Source organism: Arvicola amphibius, chromosome 11 (assembly GCF_903992535.2).
Source record: "Arvicola amphibius chromosome 11, mArvAmp1.2, whole genome shotgun sequence".
Classification (NCBI taxonomy): domain Eukaryota; kingdom Metazoa; phylum Chordata; class Mammalia; order Rodentia; family Cricetidae; genus Arvicola; species Arvicola amphibius.
Genome location: NC_052057.2, coordinates 118591726 through 118604704, shown reverse-complemented (window position 1 = coordinate 118604704; position 12979 = coordinate 118591726). Strand labels below are relative to the sequence as shown.

The 12979-nt window shown below is 49.4% G+C and overlaps 1 protein-coding gene across 1 annotated transcript; it reads right to left on the bottom strand.

The window, feature by feature from the left end:
- Positions 1-2179: 2179 nt before the first annotated feature.
- Gem (GTP binding protein overexpressed in skeletal muscle) lies at positions 2180-11397 on the bottom strand. The gene is made up of 5 exons (XM_038348209.1): positions 11276-11397; positions 9633-9969; positions 4608-4684; positions 3622-3826; positions 2180-2457 (listed from the first exon to the last, which is right to left on the bottom strand). The coding sequence occupies exons 2-5, from the start codon at positions 9958-9960 to the stop codon at positions 2180-2182; spliced, it is 888 nt and encodes a 295-aa protein (XP_038204137.1). The 5' UTR covers positions 9961-9969; positions 11276-11397.
- Positions 11398-12979: the final 1582 nt, after the last annotated feature.

Here is a 12979-nt window from a genome sequence, read left to right as displayed (position 1 = left end):
CTTCACAGAAGGATACACAGCAACAAATGGCAGAACTCGCATTTCTCAAGCTCCTCACAGCACAGCAGAAACAAACGTGACTCACACAGCCCACCTCACGAAGAAGGTATTGTTAGTGAGTCCATTTAGCAGATGGGAAAACTGACATTTCTCAATCCAGAGACACTCTGACTCAAAGTAGGGCCAAAGTTCATCCCAGGCCCACGCAACCCGACTCTTTCCTATCAGTTCCCTGTGCAATTTCTTGAGCAACTCAAAGATATAAAGTGGACAGTTGTGGAACGCTTGCCCTCAACCTGGAAAAGAAATTCCAAACAAAACTTGGAACACATTTGGAAACTACAGAAGTTTGAAGTGATTCAGGAGATCCCATGGGTGTGACACTATTGGGGTGTCTACAACCTCAAAAAGACAGTGGGGTGACAGGGAAGGAGAGTCTAGGAGGAGCCAACAGAGGAACACCAGCAGGTTCTGTTCCAACAGGGGACACATGCAGCCCTTGCAGAGGTGCTCTGGGAGTCAGGCCGAGCCATACTATTGGCAGAGATGGCAAACGGTTTAAGCTTTGCCTGGGGAGATCTCAGACTGGAAATCACCAGTGTCCGCTGCCCTCAGCTAACCATATACACACACACACACAGAGAGAGAGAGAGAGAGAGAGAGAGAGAGAGAGAGAGAGAGAGAGAGAGAGAGTCAGACAGAGAGAGGCTTAGAGGCAGAGAGGCAGAGAGAGACAGAGAGAGACAGAGACAGAGAGCTTTAAATTCCCCTAATGTCTTAGTAACGCCTAAGACTGTGAGCCCTCAGAGACAATGCCAGGCCCATCTGTTCCATCAGGAATTGGCCAGACCCAAAGCAAAAACCCACAGGCCAATCGGCTTTGATTATAGCTCAGCTTTCTATGACCCCAATACTTCCCAGCTCAATCATCAGCCAAAAATACCTCTTCTTTAATGCGGACCATGATTCCAAAGGACAGGAGTCAGGGTTCCACAAAATAAAGAAGAAACAGCTGCGGCCTGAGCCACCACTAATGACAGGAGAAGCGGTGTCTCCGTCCGTCTCCTTGCAATGCAGCTTGCTCAGAAGCCACAGAAAATAATCATACTTAGCTCATTCGGAGAGGAAAACGGAATGCCTTCCTTTTCAAAGATTTTATTTATTTTATTATAAGACATATAGGTAAAAACTTGCATATTTTGAAAAAGATAAAAAAGGTAATAAAACAGACTTTTTCTCAGTAAGAAACATGTTCATAAATATGCTTTATCAAATGTTAAAATGGCTATTTGCAAAATAATAATAAATAGAACACAGCTGTGGCATACAGGGATGAGCCTTTCTATGCTTTGGGAAAACAGATTTGACTGTATTTAAGGAGCAGTCACTTTGCACTCCGGGCTGTCAATTAGTTGAGATAAAAAAAAAAAAAAAAAAAAAAAAAAAAAAAAAAAAAAAAAAAAACCACTTTTATGATAGCTCCATGATTTCAAAAAACAACAAAGCAAAAACGAAGATTTGACTAGGTAGGATTTGGTGAAAATGCTTCCTCAAAATAAACGATTGTTTAAGACACATAAGTAAACAATTTTTTGAACCTCTAAGTGCTACACGGATCAGCTCCGAAGACTACAAATCTCTGTGGTCTCTAAACAAACCCTGTCAGTTCGCGTCGGTCTCTACCCGGCCAACTCCAGCGCTTCTCTTCACAGCCGTGACGGGGACAGCTCTGCACTGCCACTCCAGGGAGACACGTGTGCAGAAAGCCCCCCTTCCGACAAGCTCTCGCCCTTTCCCTAGGTTTCTGTAGGACTCAAGGGCGAACAAAACTGGGCAAAACTTCAATGATGAGGCACGCCTGTTCTAGGCATTCTGCGAAAGTTTCGATATTCTGCTTCCCATAGAAGAGGGAAAAAAGCTCATGTGAACCCCAGACATGCCCTTATATGAGTCTCAGGTGTCCGTGTAGCAAGCCAAGCTGTTCTACGAATAAATACTGACTCTTGACAAAGATTCCCTGCCTGTGCGCGTGGTTGCCCATGAGGCTAACCTGTCAATTCCCATCTGCAATAGGGGAAGCCATCTCTAACAATGCTTATGTAGTCAATCTAATATAGATCACTGGTCCCAAAGGCCTTCAACGATGTCCATTGGGGGACATCTGGGTGATGCGGTGTACCTAGAGCACAGAGAGGTCATGGCAGGATTTCGACTTGAGCTTGAAGGCCATGTTCTTGTTGTTCTTGGCCACAATCTTGCCCCAGAAGCGCCTGGCTTTCCTGGGGATGCTCTCCCGCCTCTTCTGGTAAGCCAGCCTCCTCTCGTTCTTCTCCTTGCTGTCCCGGCGCAGGCGGACCTGCCGCACGATGCCCTCAAACAGCTCCTTCACGTTGTGCTGCACGGCCGCAGAGGTCTCGATGAATTTGCAGTCGAACACCACTGCACAGGCTCTCCCTTCTGGAAAAGGAGAAGGGGAGAAGGAAGTCAGAGGGGTCACAGAGTATGATCCTCGTACCACGTGGCCGCGCTGGAGGACACATCTCCAAAACTGCACTAGGGTAACTTCGGGCAGCAGACTACCTTATAGGAGGAGGGAGGCACCAGGGCACGCAGCCTCTCTCATGGGCTAGATGGAGAAACTGGCTGAGGTTTTTTAAAAACATGAACTCAGGCAGCTGACAGAGACAGCAAACCCAGTCCTGCTCCATGCCCAAGCTTATACACTTTCCCCTGACTCCGTTTCCTTCCCCAAAACCTGTAATTCAAATTCTGCTACTTAGCTTTCTTCTCTTTAAAAAGATTTAAAAAGTATGATGAGATGGGGTCTTTTGAAGAAAAATGATGGTTTTATAAATATATAATACAGTTACGTCAAACTATTCAAGCTTTCCTAAAACTCCACTGAGTTTAATAACCATGTCTCCAAGTTTTAGTTTAAAAAGATATAAACACTGAATCTGTTGTGTCCTAGCAAGACGGTCCAACCGCTTGAAGAAATTGTGTTGACTGAGCAGGGACTGAAAACGCCACATTCATTTTTACAGTTGTACTAAATCTACATGAAACCAATACAAACAATCTTGAGGTCCCTAAAAAGAATATGGAGGCACACTGGCCAACGAGGCCCTATCCTTGAACGAAGGAGGAAGAAGCCTGTGTGGTTCCATCGGTCTGATACCCTCCCAGAGGTTTAGAAGGAGGGGCTGGGGCTCCAGAATATTAGATGGAGCATAAACAACCCGAGGATAACGATGTTTTGTTTGCCTCCCAAGCCAGAGCTCCCAACCCTTGCATTAATAAGCCACCTTTCCTCCCTTGAACTTGGAATCTGCTTGGAGAACAGAAGGACAAGGGGCAAAGGTTAAGACTTCCAGTAAATTCCTCAGATGTTCTCTTCCCTGAAATAACTCCAGAAGAACTCCCAAAGGGCAGTGGGGAGAACCTGGAACCTTGCAGGTAGTCCAGGATAAGGAGAGCAAGAGAGAGAGACAACTGATACAAAAGATGGGAACTCCACGGAACACCCCACTGAGCCCCTGGTTGCAGCCTTGCAGGGGGAGGGGAAGGGAAGCTGCCTGCAGGCCAGCGTGTGTGGTGCAAGGGTGTTGCTCAGGACCTCACCTGACACAGACACTTCTCGGCACCGCACTAAGTCACTTTTGTTGCCGACCAAAATGATAGGGATGTCTTCTGTCTGCCGGGCCCTGCGGAGCTGGATCCTTAGCTCGGAGGCCTTCTCAAAGCTCGCTCGGTCTGTGATAGAGTAGACGATCAGGTAGGCGTCCCCGACCTGCATGCAGTGGTCCTGGAGCCATTCGCTCTCCCCCTGAAGAAGCAAGGAGACCGTCCGTGAGCGTGGGCCAGCCTGAAAATCCAGATGACTTTTGTTGCAAAGAAACTATATGTCTGTCCCAAGTAAGAGAGAGGAAGAAAACTGATTCCAACACCTCAGAATGCACTGGTCTTCCAAGATGTCTAGGGACGAAAAGAAAGGCAGTCTGCATTGTTTTCATGCCAAAAAAAAAAAAAAAAAAAAAAAAAAAAACCTTACTTTCCAATTACTACAGCTTGAGCTGGTCTGATGCATACAAACATCTTTGACAAACAGTGTTTCCAATTTCCATCTAACCTGCCAAAAATAGGCCTTTCCCGACTTCCTAAAGCCTTCCTTTTGTCTTCCCCAGAGGGTAGAATTAAGAATACTTTGGTGAGAACAGGAGGGTTCTCAACCAACATATGACCCAAAGCCTGCCCAAAGCCATGCTGGCATGCAGTGTTGGGAAGGCCAGCTTCACACAAGGTGGTTTTGTGTCATTGGAAATGAGTGGCCACACTCACTTGAACTTTTTCTAAAACAAATATGCTTCTTGTGGTTTTTAATAGAACTCAGGGCAAGCCGCTGCAATTCGTTTGTCCTTTAGGGCTCGTCTGTGGACGACCTGTTCCTCCGCACACTCTCGTTCTCCAGAAGTAAATGCTTTTAATCAAGCAAATGAGCCCACCTCCTCTGGAGCATCCACTCTGTGGGACAAGGTCACTCTGGCACCAAGCAGCCTGCCGAAAGGCAAGCCCTAAAGAACACACCGACAGGGACGGGTCGTGCATACCTTATTTTCCCACATGTCCAGGAGAATAATCGTTGCACTCTCTCCATCAACCACCAGGGTGCGCTCATATGTGTCTTCTACAAGAGAAAGGACGTCGCTGAGTCAGGTGAATAAGAAATACTTTGGCGTAAAAGGCTCCTGTCAAATTCACACTAGAAAAATATGCTCCATGGGCGCTGAGGAGGCAGCTCTCAGTTAGCACTGTGCTCACTGCGCAAGCACGGGAACTGAGTTTGCTCCTCAGAATCCATATGAAAAGCCAAGCATGGTGACAAGCACTTGTAACCCTTGCTTTGGGGGCAGGCGCAGGAACAGGTGCATCCCTAGGCATATCCCTAGGGTTCACTGGCCAGCCAGCCTAGCCAGCTTACGTCTCTCCAAACCCAGAGGTTCTCTCTCACAAAACAACATGGATGGTTCTGGAAGAACCGCCCCTGAGAATGACTTCTTGCATCCGTGTGTACATGCACACATATACACACATACGTGCTCTCACAAGAACATGTATATCTTATGCACACACATACACATTGAGGGAGACAGACATACAGACAGAGACAGAGAATGCACTTAGTACATATACAACAAATTATGTAAATATACAAGCATTTGCAAAAAAACAAAGACTACTGTAAGGGCTAGGAAGATGGCTCAGTCTCTGACTTCTCTGTGTATCTGCACGCACGCGCGCACACACACACACACACACACACACACACACAACTGCTCTCCTTTGACATGTGGCACACAGTCCTCCAGTCCTACTAAGACATATTCCACAGTTTTGTATGTGGGACGGCTAAATCGCTTGAATTAAAGGGAACTTATTCCCATCATTCTTGAGCCTCTTTGGAGGAAAACCATTTATACAGATAAATAAACTCCCGAAGAACTTTTGACCCCAATTCAAGGGATGAAGCCCTGAGGAAGCATTAACGGTAAGCTCCGTTGTGGGACATTTTAACTATAAGCTCTGTTTCCATGGGCCCCATGGAAAATCCACTGTGTGCTCCAGTGGGTGGTCCCTGACCATTTACTCAATGGAAAATTCAGGGACTCTGAGCTTAGCATGTTTCTCCTCTTTGCAGGCACACAAGAACAAATGTTTTGAGATGTCCCTAATTGGACATCATTTATTTTCTTCCAGCCGCTGCCCCTTTGTTTTGTTGCGTTAGGCTGTAGGGAGATGGGGGTCCTCACCAGCAGCCCTGGCCAGCCTGGAGCTCACAGGCTGGCCTGGAAGCCGCCCCGTAGGTGCTGGGATTACAGGAATGTGCCATCACTCCTGGCTTCTCCATCTTTGAAAATAAATAGATAACGCGTTCCCTAACACCAACACGGCTTGCCTTTTCATGCTAAATACAACAGCAACTTCACTTGGTCATGGAAACTTTCCCTCTGAACTAGGGCCTGGATTAGCAGTAGGTGAAGGGTGAGAGCAATCAGGGGCCAGAGGAGTTCCATCTGGAAAAACCTGTCAGGGGTTGGAAGGGCAGGCTGTCCTGGGATTTTTTTTTTTTTTTTTTTTTTTTGCGAGAGGTTTGCCCATCAACCCTGCACCACGACCCCGTGCCTACTCTGGGTTTCCTGCTTTGAATTCCAATTTTTGAAAACTGTAACTTTCATGACAATGTCTCTCTTTTGGGTCCTTATGCCTGGCTCTTCCTCTTTAGGTCCCTGCTAATGGGGTGTTTTCTGAATGTGCCTTAAAATCACACGGGAACTCTGCACTTCCTTCCCTGATCTAGATGTCTTTGCACCCTAGCCTCCCACCTAGCATGTAACACATGCCAGTTACTTCCCGCACTGTGCTAGCCCCCTGCCCGGTTGTCTCCCTAGGACAGAGCTTTGTAGCTGCTTTGCTTTCTGTGGCTCCCCTCACCCCGTGCCCACAATGTGTTTGACCCTTTGTATAGGCTGGGTATAAACCTGAGCCCTGAATGAGTAAGCAGCAAACGCCGCGGCATTGTGGCTCGGGGCACACACAAACCTGAATTCAAATCTGAGAGCAGCCCTTGCTTTCCCACGTGGCTCTAAACAACATAAATTGCCCAAGGCTCAGTTTTCTGACAGACTACAGAAACAGGGAGATGGAGAGGCAGGGTCAACGGAAAACAGTGTTTATTCTGTGTGCACCACAGGCCCACACCCACTGCTCTCTCCCTTGGTCCCCAGACCACCCTAGGAAGTGTCTCCCCAATTATACACGTGAGGAAGCTTCCTGGGGTGAAGAGGCTGAGCCAAGGGCACGTAGCTAAAGCCTGCATCACCTCGGGGTGGAAGGTTCTAAACCTGCGCTGCCTTACATTTCAAACCCAGAGCTCTTTGCCAGGCCGTCTGTGTACGCGTGAGCACCGTCTCTTAGCCTAGCTGTCTTTAAGGCCAGCCCAGAGATGGCCTCTTCCACCAAGCCTTTCCTGACCCCACAGGCAGAACTCTTTCCTCTGAATCCCACTTCATCCTTGTCACTCAGGATGCTGTCCCATCCCAGCTGGCTTTCCGGTTGGTGTGTGTCTGACCTCCATGGCACATTGTGAGGCACTGCCAAGAGGAAGCTCCAGGGCTCTGCACCCCCACCGCCCCTCATCAAGTACTGTGGTTCATGCTAAGGAGCTGTTTCGAAATGAACAGGTGGAATTAACCACGGACAATGGCGATAGTCTGGAATAACAGTCATCTTTATTAGGAAAGATGTGGGGAGACCAGCGTGTGCACCCCTGGTTAATGCTGGAAAGAAGGAAACAATGCACGAGCGTACCCTGGACACCCTTCCTCTGGGAAAACACAAAGCTAACGAGTCCATGAGAATGAGGGTCCACTTCTAAATCAAAGGAATAGAATTACGATGACTGGGCGTGTCCATCACTGAGAAACCTCTCTTTATCAGAGGCTCAGGTGAGCAGGCAGTTAAGGAAGAGCCCCAGCCCCTCGCTCTCCAAAGAAATTCCTATCTTTCCCAGTTCCAGCTGCAGATCAGGCAATCCCTCTACGCTTATTGGCTATTACCCTCTGCACTGACACCGCCCCTTCGAATAGGCAAACACTTTCAGAAGCCTGTTATCCACTAACTTTTCAACTCCTCCCTCTTTAAACAAATAAAACAACACCACCTAGCCAATCCCTTCCCTACACCAGCCCTACCAGCCCTCAGAGCAATTTACTGTTGCCACCGTGCTGTGAATCACGGCCACTGGCACTGAACTCTAACAGTCGGCCATCACTGGGTACCCAAAGCCTGCACAGGGTTATCCCACGGGCTGTGTGCTTAACAGCACCCGGAAGCTAAATCCTAGGCCTGCAGAGGACAGTGAAGGAAGTCACTTGACTCTGTCAGCCTCTGCCCCAACACTTTGAAAGTGGGGATAGTAGCACTGTATTGGTTCTATCCGTGTACGCATTGCCAAAAGCACACATAAAAGGCACACCCCAGTGCCAAAACATAGCATGGGCCCCATGCGGAGTGGAGTGAGTGAAAGAGCACCAACGGGAATTATCAAAGCCCAGCCTCCACACACAGCCTCCCCAAAGGGGTGATTCTCCACCTGCCACTCAGTCTCTCCAAGGCCACTCATTCCTTTCTTCCTCCCAGACCCCATTCACGCACAGGCAGACACATGAGAGGCCTAGCTAGACAACAGCAAACAGGAGGCCCTCCGCAGAGCGCCCCTCCACCGCCAGCGCCCACTCTGGCATCAGTGCCCCCTCTTCTGCTGTCTTCTAGTCTATACCTAGAGCAAAGCAGCTGCACACCTGCCCTGTGTCTCCCTTGACTCTAGCTCAGCTACAGTCTCCCAGATTCCAGAAGCCAGGAGAGAAATGGATACTGTGTCCGTGAATCATTGTTCCTGGTGGGTCCCTGAGCTGTCTCTTGAAACAGTAAACTTCCTGACTGGAAGACAGCTGAGGAGAATGACGTGGGCCATGGTAGTGAGGTCCAGGGTTTACACAGTTGAGTAGAGAGAAACAAGTCACAGAAGCTATCTTTCCCATGCTTACTCCCCTCACCCCGAAGTCTGCTGTGAGGTGTACAGTTAATTGAAAGTGGAGACAGACCATGTGAAGCGTGTGAACACTGAGCACGCCTTCCTCCAACTCTACACTGTAAATGGGGTATGCCGCTGCTCTGGGCATGTGTGCTGATGTTGGGGCTCCAGCTGAAGGACGCTGCATGGATCACTAGAGTTGTAATGTCTACCCCAGAATGTAAGGCTATCTATCACCTGTGGTGGTATGATATATGTTTTAATGAACTAGGTCTAGAATTAGGTAAGGACTGAATAAATAAATATTTGAAATAAGACCATATGGAGAAAACCATGTGGAAAACCTGCCAGACTCTACACAGGGCATTTATTATCATTTTTATAGTTTGATTCTTTTTAATTATGATGCTACTTCAAGTACAGCATTTGACCTAGCTACACATGTAAATTCCTCTGTTATTAGTGGATGCAGCTAAATGATGCGCTCTAACAGGGTTTTGTGTTTCCCCAAAATCAGTTCGGTTTTCTGCATAATCATAGAAAAAGTGTCTGGGCTGATCAACTCTTCAAAAATTATCCAGGCCAGAGTCAGCCTCCCTGGACCCCTCAGACTTGACCCCAGAAAGCCCCCTGATGGCTCAGGTCAATAGATTTTGGTGCTGTGTACACGTGTTCTTCTCTTTTCTTTTTTTTTTTCTTTTCTTTTTTTTTTTTTTGTCCTGAGGGCCTTTGCAAGGACTGGGGTTTAACCTCGGCCACCCATATCAGTATCAAAAAGATTTCCTCCTAATTCTGAAGATACATTTTGTTTTGATTTATTATTTTTTGAGGCAGCGACACATAGCCCAGGCTAGCCTCAGACTCACTACGTAGCTGAAGATTCAAGGCCTTGAATTCCTAGTCCTTCTGCCTCCGCCTTCCCAGAGCTGGGATCACAAGTGCATATCACTATGCCTGGCCTCCAATTCCGCAGAAAAATGACCCAAGCACTCCTGCTTTTCCAGCCCACAAGGCAGAAGTCCACCGGGGCCGGGCCACCTACCTCCCAGGACCTCACAGCCGCTGTCCAGGCTGTCATGCACGCCTGCAAAGATGGTGGCCAAGGTAGACTTGCCCACCCCGTGCTCGCCGATAAGCACCACTCGGTAGTAGGTGCCCCCCGACTCAGAGGAGATGACGGAGTCCGTGGAGTCGGAGGACCAGCTTTGCCGGCAGTGGTCCTCAGGAGCGGTGCAGTGGCCGTTGCGGAGGTTGCAAGGGTGGGGATCCTTCTGGACCATCAGATGCCTGCCGTCAGCAGGGATGCTCCAGCGCTGCTGTGGCTGCATGCCCACAGTGCCCTGGCGCATGGTGACATTATTCAGAGTCATCGTGGGGTCCTGGGAAGCCAAGCAGACAAGACACCAATATTAGCAAGGATGAACTAAGCCCAAGGGGGTGCAAACACGGTCCTTGTTGGTGGTATTTCATTTGATGGGCAAGAATTAAGCATTCTTACTATAAGGAACACCAATGAAACAGTTACCAAGGCCCTACCTAGCAAGCAAAATTTTCAGCTAGAGAGAGAGAGAGAGAGAGAGAGAGAGAGACTGGTTTCTCAAGTAGGCTGTCATTTGCGGTTCCAATAGCATCACCAACCGCCCATAAGCTTCCTTCATCCTTAAAGTAAGTTTGAAAATCCCACTGGGAGCTGGCGCAGAGGCAGCTGGAAGAACCCACTGCCTCCAGAAATGGCTTTACCATCGGCAACAAGTCTGCGCCGTGGGGACCAGCTGGCCAGTGTTAGCTGCTCTTGTCTAAACATGGCTCTTAATCGCAGCAGCGTCTTGCAGGCTTTTGTGCCTCAGTGGGAAACACGTGGCAATGACATCACTCCCCTGGCTGAGCTGGACAGGCACTTTGGAGGAACTTCCATGTTTAGTAAAGTTGCCCTGATGTTCTCCAGCTGCATGAAGAGAACATTATCTGGGGAGTGGGGCGACTTCTGTTTGAGGTTTATGCCTTACCTCTGCCCACTTGCTCATGGATACTGTTTAGCATACTAGCCCTGAGCTTCCTCCTTCTGACGCAGGCAGGACCTGCTCACATATGGACACATCAAACTTACGCAGAAAGTGCTTCATTCTTAACGAACCTCACCCACTCCAAGATCTATTTAATTAGCTCATCTATTTAATTAGTTTCACCTTCTTGAAGTAAAGGTCAAAGACTCAGAGAATAGACACTGAACAACTTCCTACAACTTTCTCCTTGCAAGATTTCCTCGCCTGTCAGGGCAGTCTGTTCCACCAAGACTACCCGAGAGAACGCAGAAGCATCCACGGTTAACTCAGCAAGTGCCCCGCGTGAGCGCGAGGCTCGCACAGAGCTTACACACCCTACTCCACACCGCAACTCCTAAGCCACTAGCCAGAAGCAGCCGGTTTCTTTTTAACGGTCTCTGAGCTAGCAAACTGGGCTCCTGGTCACCTACTCGGTAAGGTGTCACTTCTCTGGGAACTGAATTAAGGAACCCCCATGAGAAGCGCATCCTTTGCACCTGAACTTCTTTCTCCCATGGCAGAGCCCCCAGGACAGACCTTACAGCCGAGGGGCTCCCTTCCCAACTTAAAAAGTTCAGGGACCAGGCACGCCCCTCCCCACCGCGACTCCTACCGGGACTGCCCCTCGGAGATGCCCTCTTACTTGGTTGCACCCGGCCGCTGGGTGGACGTCTGCCGTCTGTCGGCACAATGCCTGCCGCCTGCTGCAATGCCTGATGCCTGCGATGCTGGCTCCACAACCCGAGGCTGAGTGGTATCCGCTGGCAGTGCTGCCTCCTAAAGCCACCTCTGCTGGCCGCCGTTTATAGTGCTCGGCGTCCCCGCGATGGGGCTTTTCCGTGACGTCAGCGCTCCCCCTGGGAGGGGGCGGCTCTGCAGCAAACTCTGGAGTTGCAGCCACTTGGCTAAATCAGTTACTAGCAGTCATGTGATTCCCCTCGCCCCTTGAGGGGAGAGAGAGAAGAGAGGAAAAAAGACAGTTTAATCCTTGGCCTCCTTGATTTTGTTTTATTTTCTTTCTACCAGGTGCACACTGGAAAAATACACTTAGTGCTACTTAATCGCCCTTCCCAGCAGGGCACTGTGATCTGTCTGAACAAAGGATGGGGAAAGAGACTGCCCTGAGTTGCCAGTCCAGCTTCGCCAAGAAAGCAGACCTGCCTGAGCGAGCAAGGCTTCGGCTTCCAGGACCGGGGCTACAGCCCCCGCTAGGTGGGCAGGGCAGTTTTCTGCAGTATGCTCTGAGAGGCAATCGGGCTCTTCCGGCTTCGTAGCACCCTCTCTGGATTGGGGAGAGGGGGAGCACTTTGTTTCCCTCTTCTGGCCGAGGCCCAAAGACAGGGGGGCAGATGAAAGAGTTGGGGAGACCTTGGAAAGGGCAGGTTGGCTCTGCGCAGCTGATGATAAACACTGCCTCCTTCCGTTCTGACCACGATGTTGAAGCTCCTCGATCAGAAATTTAATCACATCCCAGCTGGTGCATCTGAGAACCAAGCTGCTTGGCATGGAAGGAACGGTGGCCTGGAGCCTGGGCTTCCTGGGCATGGGGAGATGCCCACGCTGGATCCCCCGAGAGTCCTGGCCGTGAAGGACACAAGATCACAACTGCTACAGACATTTGCTAGGATTTCCAAAAACCTGCGGTGCTGGTGGGCCGGGGACCTTGCTCCTTACTGCAGCTGTAGATGGAGGAACTAGAGAAGCCGCAAGGGAACCTGCCCAAGGTCAGGGTTGGTGGCCGGGGCAGCATTCAGAACCAAGTCTGAATAACTTTGCAACTGCATCACTAAGGGACCTCTTCCCCAGGACATGGGTATTTCCCGCATGCTGTGTTTAGAGTTGTGCTGGCCTGTCCAACACATCCATCCACTTCTCTGGCCAGCCTCTGCTCTGGGCTGGCTTGTGGGAAGCAGCCAGAAGCACCGATGTCTATTGCGGCTGCCGGACCGCTCTCGGGTACAATGGATTCCCAGCTTTCCTGCAAGCCATCTATCTGATTTGGGAACTATCCAAGTAACTGGCTTCTGAGGCCTGTCAGGGACCAGCTTGGCAGAACTAGACTCCACAAAGTAATTTAGAGAGCTTTAGTCTTGGGGTGGAGCCCCAATCTTATTTATGCACAAGAAAGCCGAGCCAGAGGCATGAAGGCTACTCAGAGAGGAGATGGCCAAGCTGGAAGTGCATTCTGGGTTCTATAATGCTCTGGGTACCTCTCTTCATCCACCAAGTTATTCCTCAAGATTAGCCAGGAGGAACAGACATGGATGTAGAAAGAAAAAGAGGGGACTGTGGGAGAGAAAGAAGGGAGAAGAAAGGAGAAATGAAATGGAGACAGAGAGAGAGAGAT